The sequence below is a fragment of the Symphalangus syndactylus genome, chromosome 12 (assembly GCF_028878055.3).
Source record: "Symphalangus syndactylus isolate Jambi chromosome 12, NHGRI_mSymSyn1-v2.1_pri, whole genome shotgun sequence".
Classification (NCBI taxonomy): domain Eukaryota; kingdom Metazoa; phylum Chordata; class Mammalia; order Primates; family Hylobatidae; genus Symphalangus; species Symphalangus syndactylus.
Window position 1 is genome coordinate 131987982 of NC_072441.2, and position 20103 is coordinate 132008084.

The 20103-nt window shown below is 43.4% G+C and overlaps 2 protein-coding genes across 8 annotated transcripts in view; one reads left to right on the forward strand and one right to left on the reverse strand.

Annotated features, from left to right (window-relative positions):
* IPP (intracisternal A particle-promoted polypeptide) overlaps positions 1-14027 on the forward strand; it is a 61273-nt gene extending 47246 nt beyond the window's left edge. For 2 of the 5 annotated variants that reach the window (XM_063627662.1, XM_055255302.2), the window contains exons 9-10: positions 6537-6657; positions 13725-14027. In XM_063627662.1, the coding sequence (XP_063483732.1) occupies positions 6537-6657; positions 13725-13837 (234 nt within the window). In that variant the 3' untranslated portion in view covers positions 13838-14027. Of the gene's footprint in view, positions 1-1660; positions 1849-3005; positions 3483-6536; positions 6658-13724 lie in introns of those variants that run through there. The other 3 variants (XM_063627663.1, XM_063627664.1, XM_055255303.2) reach the window with 2 other exon arrangements.
* Positions 14028-14111: 84 nt separating this feature from the next.
* Positions 14112-20101, reverse strand: TMEM69 (transmembrane protein 69). Of its 3 annotated transcripts, none has more exons than XM_063627757.1 (3): positions 20003-20101; positions 17140-17279; positions 14112-15038 (listed from the first exon to the last, which is right to left on the reverse strand). In XM_063627757.1, exons 2-3 carry the CDS (start codon positions 17179-17181, stop codon positions 14337-14339), a joined length of 744 nt encoding a protein of 247 aa, XP_063483827.1. In that variant the 5' UTR covers positions 17182-17279; positions 20003-20101; the 3' UTR covers positions 14112-14336. The 3 variants fall into 3 exon arrangements, with proteins under 3 accessions (XP_063483827.1, XP_055111284.1, XP_055111285.1); XM_055255309.2 differs by having other exon boundaries at positions 19981-20084; XM_055255310.2 differs by having other exon boundaries at positions 19975-20054.
* Between the last annotated feature and the right edge of the window lie 2 nt (positions 20102-20103).

The following is a 20103-nucleotide window of genomic DNA, read 5'->3' on the forward strand; positions in this document are numbered from 1 at the left end:
TTGAGACGGAGTCTCGCTGTGTCACCCAGGCTGGAGTGCAGTGGCGCAATCTCGGCTCACTGCAAGCTCCACCTCCTGGGTTCACGCCATTCTCCTGCCTCAGCCTCTCCGAGTAGCTGGGACTACAGGCGCCCACCACCACGCCCGGCTAATTTTTTTGTATTTTTAGTAGAGACGAGGTTTCACCGTGGTCTCGATCTCCTGACCTCGTGATCCACCCGCCTCGGCCTCCCAAAGTGCTGGGATTACAAGCGTGAGCCACCGCGCCCGGCCCAAGTAGGAGGGTTTTAACAGCTTTATTGAAATATAATTCACTGACCAAACATTTTGGTTGTTTCTACTTTTTGGCTATTACAAACAATGCTACTATGAAGTTTTACGTACAAGTTTTTTTGTAGACATATGTTTTCATTTCTCTTGGGCATATACCTAGGAGTAGAATTGCGGGGTCACATAGTAACTATGTTTAACCTTTTTTTTTGTTTGTTTGTTTTTTGTTTTCTTTTTGAGATAGAGTTTCGCTCTTGTTGCCCAGGCTGGACTGCAATGGTGATCTTGGCTCACCGCAACCTCCGCCTCCAGGGTTCAAATGATTATCCTGCCTCAGCCTCCCTTGTAGCTAGGATTACAGACGTGCCCCACCATGCCTGGCTAATTTTTTATTTTTAGTAGAAACAGGGTTTCACCGTGTTGACCAGGCTGATCTCGAACTCCTGACCTCAGGTGATCTTCGGGCCTCCCAAAGTGCCGGGATTACAGGTGTGAGCCACTGCACCCATCTGTGTTTAACCTTTTTAGGGAATCCCAGACTGTTTGCTAAAGTGTCTACACCATTTTACATAACCACCATCAGTGTATGCGGGTTCCTGTTTCTCCACATCCAATGCTTGTTATTATTTAGTTTTTCTTTTATAGCTGTTCTAGTAGGTATAAATGGGTATCTCATTGTGGTTTTGATTTGCATTTCCCTGATTGTTAAGCATCTTTTTATTTGTTTTTTGGTCATCTGTTTATCTTCTTTGAAGAAACATCTATTCAATTTATCTGTTTTAAAATTGGATTGTCTTTTTATTACTGAGTTGTAAGAATTCTGCTGGGCGCGGTGGCTCACGCCTATAATCCCAGCACTTTGGGAGGCTGAGGCGGGCGGATCACGAGGTCAGATCGAGACCATCCTGGCTAACACGGTGAAACCCCATCTCTACTAAAAATATAAAAAGAATTATCCGGTCGTAGTGGCGGGCGCCTGTAGTCCCAGCTACTCGGGAGGCTGAGGCAGGAGAATAGCATGATTCCAGGAGGCGGAGCTTGCGGTGAGCCGAGATCTTGCCACTGCACTCCAGCCTGGGCGACAGAGCGAGACTCCATGTCAAAAAAAAAAAAAGAGTTCTTTGTATAATCTAGGTGCAAGTCCTTTGTCAAATATATAATTTGCAATTTTTTCTCCCATTATGTGTGTTTTCTTTCTTTTTTTTTCTTTTTTCTTTTTTCTTTGAGACGGAGTCTTGCTCTGTCGCCCAGGCTGGAGTGCAGTGGCACGATCTTGGCCCACTGCAAGCTCCGCGCCCTGGGTTCACGCCATTCTCCTGCCTCAGCCTCCTGAGTAGCTGGGACTACAGGCGCCCGCCACCTCGCCCAGCTAATTTTTTTTTTTTTTTAGGAGAGACGGAGTTTCACCGTGTTAGCCAGGATGGTCTTGATCTCCTGACCTCGTTCCTTGTTCCACCCACCTCAGCCTCCCAAAGTGCTGGGATTACAGGCGTGAGCCACTGCGCCCGGCCCCATTATGTGTGTTTTCTTCACTTTCTTGTTGGTATTCAAGCATAAAGTTTAAATTTTGATGTCCAATTTGTTTTGTTCTTTTGTTATTTGTGCTTTTGTTATAACTAAGAAAGCTTTGCTTAATCCAAGGTCATAAGGACTTACAGCTATGCTTTTTTCTTTTTTTTTTTTTTTTTTTTTTGAGACGGAGTCTTGCTCTGTCACCCAGGCTGGAGTGCAGTGGCGCAATCTCGGCTCACTGCAAGCTCCGCCTCCCGGGTTCACGCCATTCTCCTGCCTCAGCCTCTCCGAGTAGCTGGGACTACAGGTGCCCGCCACCACGCCCGACTAATTTTTTTGTATTTTTAGTAGAGACGGGGTTTCACCGTGGTCTCGATCTCCTGACCTCGTGATCCACCCGCCTCAGCCTCCCAAAGTGCTGGGATTACAGGCGTGAGCCACCGCGCCCGGCTAGCTATGCTTTTTTCAAAGAGCTTTATAGTTTTAATTTTTGTATTTAGGTCTTTGATACATTTTGATTTAATTTTATATGTGATGTGAGGAAGAGACCCACCCTCATTCTTTTGTATTTGGGTATCCAGTTGTTCCAGCATCATTGATTAAAAACACTGTTCTTTCCCCCATTGAATTGTCTTGGCACCTTTGTTGAAAATCAGTTGACCGTAGATGTGAGGGTTTATTTCTGAGCTTTCTATTCTGTTCATTTATCTGTATGTCTCTCTCTCCTTTTGCCAGTACCACACTCTCTTATTACAGCATTGTAGTAAGTTTTGAAATCAGAGAGTGTGAGTCCTTCAAGAAATTTGATCTTTTAAAAATTTGTTTGGCTCTCCTGGGTAACTTGAATTTCATACACATTTTAGGATCAGCTTTTCAGTTCCTACAGAGAAGCCAATTGGGTTTTTGACAGAGATTCCATTGAATGAGATCCATTTGGAGAGTATCACCAACTTAACAGTATTAATAAGTCTTTTGATTCATCAGAGGATGTCTTTCCTTTTAGTTAGGGCTTCAGATTGTTTCAACAATGTTTTATAATTTTCAGTTTCTTGTACTTTTTTGGTTAAAATTTATTCAGAAGTATTTTATTCCTTTTAATGCTGTTATAAATTGTTTTATTAATTTCATGTTCAGATTGTTCATTGCTCGTGTGTAGAAATACAATTTATTCTGCGACCTTGCTGCACTCATAGTCTAATGTTTTTTTTTGGTGGATTCCTTAGGATTTTCTATATACAAGATCCTATCATCTGTAAATAAAGATTGTTTGCTGAGTGCAGTGACTTAAACCTGTAATCCCAGCACTTTGGGAGGCCAAGGTGGGTAGATCACATGAGCCCAGGAGTTCAAGACCAGCCTGGGCAATATGGTGAAAACCCTGTCTCTATAAAAAATGTGAAAATTAGGCAGGTGTGGTAGTGCACGCCTGTAGTCCCAGCTCCTCAGGAGGCTGAGGTGGGAGGATCACCTGAGCCCAGGAAGGTCAAGGATGCAGTAAGTCATGATTGCACCACGGCACTCCAGCCTGGGCCACAGAGTGAGACCTTGTCTTTAAAACAAACAAACAAAAAAGATTGTTTTACTTCTTCTTAAATCTGGATTAAAACTAGATGCATTTTATTTCATTGTTTTCCCCTCATTACCCTAGCTAGAACCTCTAGTACAATGTTGGAGTGGCAAGAATGGACTTTCATGTGTTGTTGTAAAGCATAAGGATTTTGATTCTCATTTCTGACAAGTTTTAAACTTGGGTGACATTTCAAATTCCTTTCTCCATGATCCTATTTGAGTTTATCTAATATAGAAAGTGAACTTTTTGAGGGCACTTTCTGTTGCTAATTTTTCTATATGGCTTTGAAATGAATAATTTTAGTTTCAAATTAAGTCTTATCAATAATTGTTACTGGCCGGGTGCAGTGGCTCATGCCTGTAATCACAGCACTTTGGGAGGCTGAGGTAGGTGGATCACCTGAGATCAGGAGTTCAAGACCAGCCTGGCCAACATGGTGAAACCCTGTCTCTACCAAAAATACAAAAATTAGCTGGGAGTGGTGGTGCACACCTGTAATCCTAGCTACTTGGGAGGCTGAAGCAGGAGAATTGCTCCAACCCAGGAGGCAGAGGTTGCGGTGAGCCAAGATCATGTCACTGCACTCCAGCCTGGGCGACAGAGTGAGACTCCGTCTCAAATGATAATAATAACAACAACAACAACAACAACATGTTACCTTGTTTTTTATGCATATGAAATTTTGTTATTGACTACCTAGTAACAATTTGTGTTACAAATCCAGAAAAGATAATGTAAAACTTGTTAGTGGTCTTACAGAGTTTTTTTTTTTTTTTTTGAGGTAACATGGGATAAACAGCAAATTATATTAGATGAGAACATGTCAATTAAATAAAAAATAAAGTAATAAAAATTTAAAAATTAAACTGTAGTTCTAATACACTGGTAGAAATGAAAGAGGAACAATATAGGATGAGCCCTAAGGTCCCTTTGTTATTGTCCAGAGGCATTTTATGGGAGAGCAAAGGTTCTCCCTAATTATAAACATAACCTAAATTATCCTAATTTATCTTAACCAGAAATGGATCTTCTTGAGAATATATTTATCTTTTAAAATGTATTTTTTCAGTTGTGTCAGTTTTGTGATGTGCTCTGTAATTTCAGATGATCAAATAGCTTTCAAATTTAATCTGGTCCTTCACTTTCAAAGAATTGTCCCTGCCGGGCGCGGTGGCTCACACTTGTAATCCCAGCACTTTGGGAGGCCGAGGCGGGCGGATCACGAGGTCAGGAGATCAAGACCACGGTGAAACCCCGTCTCTACTAAAAATACAAAAAAAAATTAGCCGGGCGTGGTGGCGGGCGCCTGTAGTCCCAGCTACTCGGAGAGGCTGAGGCAGGAGAATGGCGTGAACCCAGGAGGCGGAGCTTGCACTGAGCCGAGATTGCGCCACTGCACTCCAACCTGGGCGACAGAGCGAGACTCCATCTCAAAAAAAAAAAAAAAAAAAAAAAAAAGAATTGTCCCTGGTTTAGTATTTCATAATCTTATTTAAGTTCACATCAGCAAACATACACTAACTGTTTATAATGTGATGGCACTATCCTAGTACCTGTGTGGGTACTGGGATGAGAAGCTCAAGTCCCTGTCCTCAAAAATTTACTTTCTAGCATTGATGAATAATCAGTCTTCACTATTTATGATTTAAAAAAACTTTGTTCATCATATGCTTTGTTTAAAGATTGATAATCTGTTCTCCCATTACCTGGCCACTTGCTCTTTGCTCTCCTAATTACTTCTTAGGACCTTTAGTAGCTTTCTTGTTTTCTGAGTAAGGACGTTTTCCCTCAAGTAAGACACTACTAGTCGCCGGGCGCAGTGGCTCACGCCTGTAATCCCAGCACTTTGGGAGGCCGAGGTGGGTGGATCACTTGAGGTCAGGAGTTCGAGACCAGCCTGGCCAACATGGTGAAACTCCATCTCTACCAAAAATACTAAAAATTAGCCAGGCGTGGTGGCGGGTGCCTGTAATCCCAGCTACTCAGGAGGCTGAGGCAGGAGAATCCCTTGAACCTGGGAGACAGAGGTTGCAGTGAGCCAAGATCACACTGCCTGGGCAACAAGAGCGAGACTCCATCTCAAGAAAAAAAAAAAAAAAAGTAAGACACTACTAGTCATTTTGGCTATAGCAGCATATTTAAATTTCTTCAGGGAACAATGTATAACAGGAGTTAGCAAACTTTTTGTGTAAAAGGCCAGATAGTAAATATTTTTGGCCTGTGGGCCACACACAATATCCTTTTTTGATATATGCTTCTTTTTTTTTGAAATATCTTTTAATATGGGAAAATCATTGTTTGTTCTCAGGCTATACCAAAGTAGACTATAGTTCCCAACCCCTGGTTAGCCCACCTTTTTGAAAATATGTTCTGCAGATTGCTAACTCCACTGGATGCTCCTTGTAAAAAGGATTCCATGGTCAAATAAATTTGTCAAGTGTTCCATGCTGTGTCATTCTCTTGGACATTTTTAAGACTTGTTAAAATACTAAAGGCTTTAAAAAAATCCTTTGGTTTATAAGCTTCTTTCTCCTTGGAGCTCTGTGGTTCTTTTGTTTTTATTTGCTTATTTTTGAGTGTATTACCTACTTGTATTCCATAGACTTTGTTTCTTAGAATGTTGTCCTGTGTATGAGTTCTAGGTCATTTCTTGATCATGTTTTATAAATCAGACCTTTTATAAAATTATATTCCTCTAAATTTACTTTGTCCATGTCCACTTCAAGTTTATTTTAAAATATTCTGGGCCGGGTGCTGTGGCTTACACCTGTAATCCCAGCACTTTGGGAGGCTGAGGTGGGACAATCACTTGAGTTTAGGAGTTTAAGACCAGCCTGGACAACATGGTGAAATTCCATCTCTACAATAGAAAAATTAGCTAGGTGTGGTGGTGTACACCTGTAGTCCTACCTACTCAGGAGGCTGAGGCAAGAGGAGCTCTTGAGTCTGGGAGGTTGAGGCTGCATTGAGCCGAGATTGTGCCATGCATTCCAGCCTGGGTGACAAAGCGAGACCCTGTCTCCAAGGAAAAAACAAAGCAAAAAAAAAAAATCTGTATGCTTACCTGATTGTTTTACATTTAAACATGTAAAAAGAACTGGAATATTGAATTTCTCAGTGGATTTCTTTACTATCATTTCATAACACTGCTAACATATATATATATATTTTCTCTCTTAACCAGGAAAAGTGGGTTGAAGTTGCCTCAATGAAGGTGCCTAGAGCAGGCATGTGTGTTGTGGCAGTCAATGGTCTTCTGTATGTTTCTGGAGGTCGATCTTCTAGCCATGATTTTTTGGCTCCAGGTACCTTGGACTCAGTTGAAGTTTATAACCCTCATTCAGATACATGGACAGAAATTGGTAACATGATCACCAGTCGTTGTGAAGGGGGCGTTGCTGTGCTATGAAATATAAAGCATAACAGAGCACAAGGAACATTTTGAAAATGCAAGACCTGACCTTTTGCAAAGCAAACATACATTTGGTGATAAGACCCTCTGATTCTATGAGTTTTCCATGTATTTGGTAGATAAATGACTAATGAGGCTGGGCGCAGTGGCCTCATGCCTATAATCCCAGCACTTTGGAAGGCTGAGGCAGAAAGATCACTTGAGCCCAGGAATTTGAGGTTGTAGTAAGCTATGATCATGCCACTGCACTCCACTCTGGGCAACAGAATGAGATCCTGTCTCTTAAAGAAAAAAAATAAACTAAAGAGTGATTTTTCTAAAAATATCAGTGAGAATGGATATGGAATATATCCCAATTAATGAGCTCACACAGATTTGCCAGGCTTACTAATAATAGAAATGCCATTTATGCTGTAGAATTCTCCAGTTTAAGTGTAGACAAGTCCTATTTTACAAATTTGTAGAAATTATTTACTAGAAGCTTCCTGGCAAATAGTCCCTTTAGCTACTTCTCCAGTGCAGTATAAATTGTAACATAAACTTTATGTGATACAGGAATAGTGTCAATGACACAGTTTAAAGATCTCCATATTCACAATTGTATCCAGAGCATAATTTTCCATGGCCATAGTTTGAGCTACAGAGAAAAGCCAATGAAATAGATTCCTACTTTTATTTAATGCCAAGAGTTTTCACTAGCCCCAAACTTTTTATTGGCAGCAGATATCCTAGGAGGGGTGTTTGGGAAATATCTAGCTATTTTTATAGATAGATACCTTTTTGCTTGATGATAAGTTTTTGCTTGCTCATATTTTTTGTCTTGATCCTGAGAATGCAAGTAAGGAATTAATAGGCGGTTCTTAGTGACTGGATGTTGTAATGGGCTATACAGTCCAGCAGGCAGTATGCACCTAGAAATTTCTCCCTCTTTTGGGCTGGGCATGGTGGCTCACACCTGTAATCCCAGCACTTTGAGAGGCCGAGATGAGGCGGGAAGATGGCTTGAACTCAGGAGTTCGAGACTAGCCTGGGCAACATGACGAGACTCCGTCTCTACCAAAAAATAAAAATAAAAATTAGCCGGGCATGGTGGCTTGTACCTATGGTCCCATCTGCTTGGGAGGCTGAGGTTGCAGGAGCACTTGAGCCCAGGAGGTCGAGGCTGCAGTGAGCCAAGATTGCACCACTGCACACCGGCCTGGGTGACAGCATGAGAACCTGTCTCAAAAAAAAGAAAGAAAAAAAGAAATTTCTTCCTTTTTTGCTAGATTGTTGTCACCAAAATTATCTGTTTGGCTTTAGGAAGAGGGAATTTTATATTATCAAGCTTTGTAAAATTTATTTGTACTTGGGCAAACCTAAGTAAGAGCATACTGCAAAGCTACTGCTTGGATGTAGAGGGCTAAATTGTAGGTACTTCTGAAACTTTTTATAGATACTGACTCATAAGTGTAATTTCAAGGCCGGGCGTGGTGGCGCACGCTTGTAATCCCAGCACTTTGGGAGGCCGAGGCGGGCGGATCACGAGGTCAGGAGATCGAGACCACGGTAAAACCCCGTCTCTACTAAAAAAAAAATACAAAAAATTAGCCGGGCGTGGTGGCGGGCGCCTGTAGTCCCAGCTACTCGGAGAGGCTGAGGCAGGAGAATGGCGTGAACCCGGGAGGCGGAGCTTGCAGTGAGCCGAGATTGCGCCACTGCACTCCAGCCTGGGCGACAGAGCAAGACTCCGTCTCAAAAAAAAAAAAAAAAAAAGTGTAATTTGAAAGTACCCCTTGACCCAAACAAAACTGCTTCTCAAAACTTCTCATTTTCTCCCTAAGAAGCATTCTAAAGAATTGTTCTCTGTTCATTTCTAAGAGAAAGATTTACTGGGTGTATGATGGGGTTACTTTTAAGTTATTTCTACTGGCCAGTTGGAGCAATATATATTAAAGGTCTTGCATACAGTAAAATTTTTTTTTTTGAGATGGAATTTTGCTCTTGTTGCCCAGGCTGGAGTGCAAAGGCGTGATCTCGGCTCACTGCAACCTCCACCTCCTGGGTTCAAGCGATTTCCTGCCTCAGCCTCCCAAGTAGCTGGGATTACAGGTGCCCGCCACCATGCCTAGCTAATTTTTTTGTACAGGGTTTCACCATGTTGGCCAGGCTGGTCTCGAACTCCTGACCTCAGGTGATCCACCTGCCTCGGCCTCCCAAAGTGCTGGGATTACAGGCATGGGCCACCGTTCCCGGCTGCATACAGTAAAATTTAACTAGTTGACTTAAGGATTTGATTTCCCGTTTCTTCTGTTTTTTTGAGATGGAGTCTTGCCCTGTCACCCAGGCTGGGGTGCAATGGTGCGATCTCAGCTCACTGCAACCCCTGCCTCCATGGTTCAAACGATTCTGCCGCCTCAGCCTCCCGAGTATCTGGGCTTACAGACGTGAGCCACCATGCCCGGCTAATTTTTTGTATCTTTAGTAGAGATAGAGTTTTACCATGTTGGCCAGGCTGGTGTTGAACTCCTGACCTTGTGATCTGCCCACCTGGGCCTCCCAAAGTGCTGGGACTATAGGCGTGAACCACTGCGCTCTGCTGATTTCCCATTTCTTTGCTAAGATCCTTCAGTATATTATTATAAGCATCATCAACTTATTTAGATAGAAAACTTTGGCTGGGCGCGGTGGCTCACGCCTGTAATCCCAGTACTTTGGGAGGCCGAGGCGGGCGGATCACGAGGTCAGGAGATCGAGACCATCCTGGCTAACACGGTGAAACCCTGTCTCTACTAAAAATACAAAAAAAAAAAAAATTAGCCGGGCGAGGTGGCGGGCGCCTGTAGTCCCAGCTACGCGGGAGGCTGAGGCAGGAGAATGGCGTGAACCCCGGGGGGCGGAGCCTGCAGTGAGCCGATATCGCGCCACTGCACTCCAGCCTGGGTGAAAGAGCGAGACTCGGCTGGGCGCGGTGGCTCACGCTTGTAATCCCAGCACTTTGGGAGGCCGAGGCGGGCGGATCACGAGGTCAGGAGATCGAGAGACAACGGTGAAACCCCGTCTCTACTAAAAATACCAAAAAAAAAAAAAAATTAGCCAGGCGTGGTGGCGGGCGCCTGTAGTCCCAGCTACTCGGGAGGCTGAGGCAGGAGAATGGCGTGAACCCGGGAGGCGGAGCTTGCAGTGAGCCGAGACTGCGCCACTGCACTCCAGCCTGGGCAACAGAGCGAGACTCTGTCTCAAAAAAAAAAAAAAAAAAAAAGAGCGAGACTCCTTCTCAAAAAAAAAAAAAGAAAAAAAAAAGAAAACTTTTAATTGCATTAGTGAATCAGGTAGCACTCATATCCAAATTATTTGGTTTAGGCCAGGCACCATGGCTCATGCCTGTAATCCTAGCACTTTGGGAGACTGAGGTGGGCAGATCACTTGAGGTCAGGAGTTCAAGACCAGTCTTGTCGCCGGGCGCGGTGGCTCAAGCCTGTAATCCCAGCACTTTGGGAGGCCGAGGCGGGCGGATCACGAGGTCAGGAGATCGAGACCATCCTGGCTAACATGGTGAAACCCCGTCTCTACTAAAAAAAAATACAAAAAATTAGCCGGGCGTGTTGGCGGGCGCCTGTAGTCCCAGCTACTTGGGAGGCTGAGGCAGGAGAATGGCATGAACCCGGGAGGTGGAGCTTGCAGTGAGCCGAGATCGTGCCACTGCACTCCAGCCTGGGGGACAGAGTAAGACTCCGTCTCAAAAAAAAAAAAAGACCAGTCTTGCCAACATGGTGAAACCCCGTCTCTACTAAAAATACAAAAAATTGGCAGCAGGTGGTGGTGCATGCCTGTAATCCCAGCTGCTGAGGATGCTGAGGCAGGAGAATCACTTGAATCCAGGAGGTGGAGGTTGTAGTGAGCTGAGATCATGCCACTGTGCCCTAGCCTGGGCCATAGATCAAGACTGTCTCAAAAAAAATAAAATAAAATAAAAAATATTTGGTTTAGTCTACAAGTATACCTTCCTTATAACTTAACCATATGCATTTATTAGGAAAAGTTTATGTAATGCAGACAGGAAGCTCTATGTTCCCTTCTCTGGGGCATCCTGAACGTCTGAAGGGTCACAGATGTCTGTGTAGAGATCTGTAAGATGTCAAAGAATAAAGTATAATTTATAGACTAAGCTCTAACTCATGTGCCTTTACTATTTCTAGTTACAGAGAATCTGTATTCTGATTCAAAACAGATTTACAAAATACTTCTACAACTAATTTCTCATTATTGTCTAGTAGCAACTGAAAATGACACTATGAAGGGGCATGCTTTGCACAGCTGTGGCAGAAATGTAATGTCAAGGCAGTCAGTGTTTAACAGGTCCCGAAGATCCCTGAAAATAGGTAACTGTAAATATGCTTATTATTCCTAGGTAATGACAAGATTGGTTTTGTTTTGTTTTTGTTTTTGTTTTGAGATGGAGTTTCGCTCTTGTTGCCCAGACTGGAGTGCAATAGCATGATCTTGGCTCACCACAACCTTTGCCTCCTGGGTTCAAGCGATTCTCCCGCCTCAGTCTCCTGAGTAGCTGGGATTGCAGGCATGAACCACGAGGCCCAGCTAATTTTGTATTTTTCGTAGAGGCGGGGTTTCTCCATCTTGGTCATGCTGGTCTCGAACTTCCGACCTCAGGTGATCTGCCTGCCTTGGCCTCCCAAAGTGCTGGGATTACAGGCGTGAGCCACCTCGCCAGGCTAACAAGATTGTTTTTAGAAGAATGTACTAATAAAGTATCTAGTTTTTTTGTTTCTTTGTATTACTCTATCAGTGGCATTCTGGGTTACCAAACTGTAGTAGGATTGCACAAGTTTTTTAGTTGGTTTTGTTTTAACTTTAGGGACTTGCACATTTCGTTTTACATTTAATTCTGTTTTTTGAGAAATGATTAAAGTGATCTACCTCCAAAATGTTTAACAATTCGATATGCTTCTAAGTATCCTGCCAATGTACTTAATCAAATGTACTTAAAAATCAGTTTTCTTAAAGAAGCATACACTGTAATTCACCTGGAAAATAGCATTTTTAAGTAAAATTAAGCAATTAGCCTAAAAATATGATTTGCCTCTATTCTGGAAAATAATTCATTTAATTCAGATTATGGAAAAGTCTTAAGTTTGTATAGCATTCGTGCAATTTAATAACAAAGAAGTGAGTTTCCTTATCAAAACAATCTGAGTAGAATCACATTGAGACTGAGTGGAAACATCATCTCTAAAAAATATACAGGCCGGGCATGGTGGCTCATGTCTGTAATCCCAGCATTTTGGGAGGCCGAGGTGGGTGGATCACCTGAAGTTGGGAGTTTGAGACCAGCCTGACCAACATAGAGAAACCCCGTCTCTACTAAAAATACAAAATTAGCTGGGCATGGTGGCACATGCCTGTAATCCCAGGTACTCGGGAGGCTGAGGCAGGAGAATTGCTTCAACCCGGGAGATGGAGGTTGCGGTGAGTCGAGATAACGCCATTGCACTCCAGCCTGGGCAACAAGAGTGAAACTCCATCTAAAAAAAAATCCAGGTTATACTATATCCTGATCTATATTCTTATACCATTTTAAATGTTTTTCCTTTTTGGTGAGACTAGGAATTTCAGAAAACTAGGTTTTCTGTTAATTCTTTTTTTCTCCACCTTAAGTAGAGTGATTAGAGACCAGGTTTTCAAGTGAAAATCTAAGGTGCTGCTTTTGCTGTTTTAAGAATGCTTCTGCACTGGGTGCAGTGGCTCACGCCTCTAATCCTAACACTTTGGGAGCCTAGGCAGGAGGATTGCTTGAGCTCAGTTCAAGACTAGCCTGGGCAACATAGGGAGACCCTGTCTCTACAAAAAATTAAAAAATTAGCTTGGCATAGTGGTGCACAACTGTAGTCCCAGCTACTCAGGAGGCTGAGGTGGGAGAATTGCTTGAGCCCAGGAGGTCGAGGCTGCAGTGAGGCATGACCACACCACTACACTCCAGCCTGAGTGACAGAGCGAGACCCTGCGTTTAAACAAAAAACAAAAACACACCAAAGCTAAAAGCTTCTCTGTGATTTAAAAGATGTAGAACTAGACCAGCTTGTCCAACATGGTGAAATGCCACCTCTACTAAAAATACACACCAAAAAATTAGTTGGGCATGGTGGCACGTGCCTGTAATCCCAGCTACTCTAGAGATGCCGAGGCAGGAGAATCGCTTGAACTCGGGAGGTGGAGGTTGCGGTGAGCCAAGATCGTGCCACTGCACTCCAGCCTGGGCGACAGAATGAAACTCCATCTCAAAAAAAAAAGATGTAAGGCCGGGCGCGGTGGCTCACGCTTGTAATCCCAGCACTTTGGGAGGCCGAGGCTGGTGGATCATGAGGTCAGGAGATCGAGACCACGGTGAAACCCTGTCTCTACTAAAAATACAAAAAATTAGCCGGGCGTGGTGGCGGGCGCCTGTAGTCCCAGCTACTTGGAGAGGCTGAGGCAGGAGAATGGCGTGGACCTGGGAGGCGGAGCTTGCAGTGAGCCGAGATTGCGCCACTGCACTCCAGCCTGGGCGACAGAGCGAGACTCTGTCTCAAAAAAAAAAAAAAGATGTAGAACTAGATAGGGCTGCTCATTAGAGTATCAAGATGGCTCCAGCTTGACTTTTCTTTCCTAATTTATATGTACTAGTGGCTTTATTTTAAATAGTTTCCTTTGGAAATAATCATTTTGACCAGCTATTATGTGTTTGGTGGTAAGGGACAAGTTGTTATCTGTATCATGCCAAATATCTTAATAAAAACTGGAAAACATGTCCGACTTACCTTTGAACGTGGCTTTCCCTCATGACACTGCTCCCTACTGACTTTAGAGCCATAGATCCTTTTAGCTCATATAATTGGGTTATACTATGTGAAATAAGCTTGGACATGCATTTCCCAGTGGTAACTCCTGTGAAAACTCCTCAATGGAACTACCTTTTCTTTTCAGATACTCACAGATACGAGGTTTTCCGCTTGAAGTGGGAGAATATGTGCATTCTTTTCAATGATCACAAGACTCTAACAAAGGGGATTTTTAATCTTAATTTTCAAGACTGTTAAAATATTGAAATGTTTAAGTGGATAACTATATTATTCATAAAATGACTGAGTGAAAACTAATATACTATGAGATGAAAAGTACTTGTCAGGGATTTTCAAGCTTTTGCTCAAGTAATTACTATGAAATAACAATTTCTAGAAATGAAGAACAATCTGTGAAGAATAAATTACCATTGACGTGGGGAAAAAAAGCCAAACAGAAGTAGAAAAAGGTGTAGCTGGCATACAAATGTTATCTACAGTGTATTTATATATATATATATATATTTAAAACTTTTAACTAAAAAGTAAACTTTAATGTCGAAAATGCAAACTTGGGGAAGACAGAAAAGATCACACACAAGGCTGTCACTTCACACTTGGAAGGTTGCACAGCGGCCGGGCAGAGGCGCTCCTCACTTCCCAAACGGTCAGGTGGCCAGGCAGAGGCGCTCCTCACTTCCCAGAGGGGGCGGCCGCCGGGCAGAGGCGCTCCTCACTTCCCAGACTTTTATATTTTTTATACTTGACCAGGTCTCTTATGTCCTTTTTCTGGAAAACTACTTTTAACTACTAAAGTGATTATAAATGAAAAAGTGGCCAATAAAGTGACTACTATCCTCAGGGCTTTAAACCAGTTGGGATAATGTGGTAAGAGAAAAAGTTCAAGGTGGAATGCTACCCCCATACCCATTATTACTGTGACTATGGCTTCACTAAGTCTTTCAGAAATAAGGAAGGCAAACCATGAAAAGAAAAGAGGAGCTGTACTGCTAGCTAAATTAAGGTAGTCTGGTTTGGCGGGACTACCTTCTGGTAGAGCAAAACCCCATCTGATCCCACCCAAGAAAGATAGGAAACTGGCTCCATAAGCCATCTGAGTAAAAGCTAATATGGGAATATAAGTTTTTGTCATCAGCATGACCAGTGGTGGAGCAATGAAGGGGATTAGTCCTGCCAGAGTTACATATAATGCTGGCTTTGGGCTGTCAGTTAGGTAAGTGATGGTGCTTGGTGGCCTGGCTGGAAGTGCTTGCTTCTGCTTCTTTTTAAAACTGCAGGGGGATGTATGATAGCACTGTGTCTTGCTCATATACGCTGGAAATGATGAGGAAAGCCAAGGCCTTGGAAATGGGGAAAAGTTCTGCTGGAGAGACATCTTGAGAGAAAGTATATCTGTTCTGCTGGTTCTTAGTCCCACTGGGAAAGAGTACTTTAGCATCTACAAAGAAAATAGAACCAAAAGACAAAATTAAAAATATATATATATGTGTCATCAGATTTTAGTCAATCCCAGTATGAAATAATTGGGATTATCTGAAAGGAGCAAACAAAAAAGATCTGCTTTCCATTACCACATCAAACTATACAGAAAGGATGAACTAATAACTCTGAAGTGATATTATTGCTGGTAAGAGTATTAAATGGCTATACAATGTACAAAAGAAACCACTGAACACAAACCAGTGATATATTTCAACCTACCACTTAATCTTATTCCATGAGAAAAATATCTGAAAGAGGAGCAGGTAAAGACTAGATTTTCAGAATTTGGCCTTCTAAACTGCCTCTTTTATTTATAAATAGCAAAAGCAGCAGCACTAATTACCGTGGGAATGCTGTTTTTATATGGAGAAAATAAATCTACCTTCCAACTTAGCTTTATAAACCCCACATACGTTTCACAGTTCCATGCCTTTGTGTATGCTCTGCCTAGAATTCTAGCTCTTACTACTTTTCTATTTAGGAAACTTACCTCAACATTCAACATTCAACTTAAAGCTTTCCTTTACCCTTCTACAGTCTGATTTAATGCTCCTATAGTAAGTACCCTGTGCACACTTCCATCATAATTCTTCTCACAGTGAATTAAAATTGTGTGTTTACTTGTCTTTGTCTCAGTAGACTTGAGAGCCAGGACCGTATTTTTTTCCTTGCCTTAAAATCCCCAGTGCCTTTCACTGTACACGGGCAAAGTTAATAACCTTTCCTGCTGATTCTGTGTTTTAGTGACCAGACTTCAACTAAAAAGTGTTGCGTTAAAAGAAAAAATTGAAGTTATTGAAGAATCTCAGTGATTACTCAAACATGCTAGGAATGGTTCCATCTTGGAACCATTTCCCTGTTTCCATATTTACTGCTCTTCCCTCAGTTACCTATTTCTGATCCCCTGCCATTTATAAGTCCAATCCCACATCTTGATGCTACCTATTCCCTTTCCCTGCTTAATAGTTCTCCACAGCATTTACCAGTTGATGTATTAATTTTAATTTTTATTTTTTTGAGACTGAGTTTTGCTCTATCACCCAGACTGGAGTGCAGTGGTACAATCTCTGCTCACTGCAACCTCTGCCTCCCAGGTTCAAGCGATTCTCTGCCTCAGCCTCCCGAGTAGCTGGGATTACAGGCATCTGCCACCATGCCCAGCTAATTTTTGTATTTTTAGTAGAGACAGGGTTTCACCATGTTGTCCGGGCTGGTCTCGAACTCCAGACCTCAAGTGATCTGCCTGCCTTGGCATCCCAAAGTTTTGGGATTACAGGAGTGAGTGACCATGCGTGGCCTTATTTTTTTTAATTTTTATTTTTTGAGATGAAGTCTTCCGCTGTCACCCAGGCCAGAGTGCAGTGGCACAATCTCGGCTCACTGCAACCTCTGCTTCCTGGGTTCAAGTGATTCTTCTGCCTCAGCCCCCCAGGTAGCTGGGACTACAGGCGCCCACCACCATGCTGAGCTAATTTTTGTATTTTTCAGTGGAGACAAGGGTTTTACCATGTCTGCCAGGCAGGTATTGAACTCCTGACCTCAAGTGATCCACCTGCCTCAACCTCCCAAAGTGCTGGGATTTCAGCCGTAAGCCACGGCACCTGGACAATTTTTTTTTTTTTTTTTAAAACATCGTCTTGCTGTGTCACCCAAGCTGGAGTGCAGTGGCATGATCTCAGCTCACTGCAGCCTCAACCTCCTGGGCTCAAGCGATCCTCCTCCCTTAGCCTCCCAGGTAGCTAGGACTATAGGCGTGTGACCCCATGCCCAGCTAATTTTTTGTATAGATGGGGTTTTGCCATGTGCCCAGACTGGTCTTGAACTCCTTGAGCTCAAGTGATCCACCCACCTCGGCCTGCCAAATTGCTGGGACTACAGGCGTGAGCCACTGCACCCAGCCTGATATAATAAACATTTTACTTACTTGTATTTTACTTAACTCTTCCCTCCATCACCTGAATACACAAGGGTAAGGATTTTTGTCTTTTTCACTGCTACTGACCTAGCCCAAGCAATATTTGGCAAATAGTGCTCAAGTATCTGCTGAATAAACCAACCTTTGAAGATGCTTGAGAAAACTTTTGGATGAAGCGAAGCATACTGGCCCCTATTGAAAGTCTTGTTCAGGAAGATGCCAGGCAGTTCTGATTAACATGTTGTTACAGCTAAGCGGAGGCACTGAATCAGGGGCATGTTTCTGTGTATAATACAAGATGTCACTTAATTTTCCTCATTTTATACATTAATTTTTAAATAGTAGTAATTCATGAATGTAACACTTTCCTTTGAAAAGAGTCATTAATGTTTTCAAACTATCGGTAACACAGTAACGAAATAGATCCTTTTAGTACCTGAACTGTTCTTTTAGCTTTGGCTGCCTAGTGTAATAGAAAGAGTAATGCACACAGATTTTACAGATACTTCCACCATTTCCTAGCTGTGTGACACTGGGCAAATTGCTTGAGCACCCGTTTTCTCATCTTTAAAATGAAGGGTCTTCTAAATGGCATTTTTGTGAAATTAAAAAAAAAACGAAACTGGAAGGTCATAGCTTCTGTTTCCTTTTTTCCTCCTTATTTATTTTGGGGCTTAAGAGTTCACAACTCAAAGTAACAATAGTACCGACCAATATAATTTAGGTTTTTTTATTTGTTTGTTTGTTTTGAGACAAGAGCCTCACTGTGTCACCCAGGCTGGAGTGCAGTGGCGCGATCTTGGCTCACTGCATCATCTGCCTCCTGGGTTCAAGCGATTCTTGTGCCTCAGCCTCCCAAGTAGCTGGGATTACAGGCTCCCGCCACCATGTCCGGCCAATTTTTGTATTTTCAGTAGAGATGGGGTTTCACCATGTTGGCCAGGCGGGTCCTGAACTTCTGACCTCAGGTGATCCACCTGCCTAGGCCTCCCAAAGTGTTGGGATTACAGGCATGAGCCACCGTGCCCAGTGAGCATTAACTCATTTAATGCTCAAAATAACCTCATTAACTTAGTACTGAGAGAGAATAGCCTGTTGGAATGCAGACTTTGGTGTCAAACTTGGTTGGAATCCTGGCTCCACTACTTATTAGCTGTGTGTCTTTGAACAAATTATTTAACCTTGTTATGGTGCAGTTCATTCACCTTTGAAATAAGGGTACTAATTCATAGGGTTGATGTAACTTTTTTTTTTTTTTTTTTGGATACAGGGTCTCGCTCTGTCACCCAGTCTGGAGTGCAGTGGCGTGATCTCCGCTGTCTGCAGCCTTGACGTCCCGGGGTCGAGGGATCTTACCACCTCAGCCCTCTAAGGAGCTGGGACTACAGGCCACACCACCATGCCCAGCTAATTTTTTTTTTTTTTTTGAGACGGAGTCTTGCTCTGTCGCCCAGGGTGGAGTGCAGTGGTGCCATCTCAGCTCACTGCAAGCTTCACCTCCCAGGTTCACGCCATTCTCCTGCCTCAGCCTCCTGAGTAGCTGGGACTACAGGCATGTGCCACCACGCCCAGCTCATTTTTTGTATTTTTAGTAGAGACGGAGTTTCACCATGTTAGGATGGTCTCGATCTCCTGACCTCGTGATCTGCCTGCTTCGGCCTCCCAAAGTGCTGGGATTACAGGCGTTAGGCACCGTGCCTGGCCCCAATTTTTGTATTTTTTGTATAGAAGGGGTTTGCCATATTGCTCAGGCTGGTCTTGAACCCCTGAGCTCAAGCAATCCACCTGCCTCAGCCTCCCAAAGTGCTGGGATTACAGGTGTGTGCCACTTAGCCTGATGTAACACTTAATAAGTTACTACATGTAAATAGCTGAGAGCCGTCCCTGACACAAAGCACTTTACACAGGAGGGACTGATTAAAAACTCTAAGCAGCCAGTAAAAACAGGTGAATGATAATATGGATCTAGATCTGACAATTTCATTCTTAACCAGGAGAATGGGATGTCTAAAAAAACCTACAGTTGATGCTTAATTTTAAAAAATCGATTGGGCAGGGCGCAGTGACTCGCTCCTGTAAGCCCAGCAGTTTGGGAGGCCGAGGTGGGTGGATCACGAGCTCAGGAGTTCGAGACCAGCCTGGCCAACACAGTGAACCCCCCCACTCCCACCCCACGTCTCCACTAAAAATACAAAAAATTAGCTGGGCGTGGTAGCAGGCGCCTGTAATCCCAGCTACTCCGGAGGCTGAGGCAGGAGAATTGCTTGAACCTGGGTGGCGGAGGTTGCAGTGAGCCGAGATCGCGCCACTGCACTCCAGCCCACGCGACAGTGCGAGGCTCCGTCTCAAAAAAAAAAAAAAAAAAAAATCGATTGAACTAATTTATTGATCACAGATCTTAGGGCTGGGTCAAGAAATCCTGTATACCAGTTAATGTCTTCATGCTATACTTAAGGAAGCAAGTAGGGAGTTAAGTTATCCTGGGCCTCCGAGTAGAATTTAGATCACACCCACACCCACCCACCTGAGCCCCAGACCAAAATGCCCGCAGAGCGTACGCATCACTTTTGTTCAAAATCACTTTCTTCGTAAGGACTTTCCAGACCACTCCATTTAAAATCTCAACCATCCCCCCACCTTTGGAAACTCCCTTTCCTCTGTGGCACGTGCTTTCCAACTAGTGGGCATTAAAAAGTGATAACCTAAAGTCCAGGGACGGCAGGTGATGCGGGATTAAGGACTGAGACTCAAAGTTTAATCCTCCTAATATAAATGAAAAAGCTCAATATTCCCATTGCCCTGGTGGGAAGACTGCAAACTGCCAGCTTCAAACTGACCTCTGAGAAAGGAAGGCGGGGTTTAGACGGGGAAACCCTGCCCGAGAGTGCCCGCGTCTCCAATTTACTACCAACCCTTGGTGCCCTCCCATCCCAACGTCGCAAATTTACTACCAATCCTTGGTGCCTCCCATCCCAACCTGCACCTGTGACGACTTTGAGACTTGCCAGCGTTGCACGGAGAGAAGGAAAACAACCGCAACAACAGCCCAGGTCCTCTGGAAAGGCACTTCCGGCAAGTGGATTCAGAGAGGCCCCTACTTCCTGAG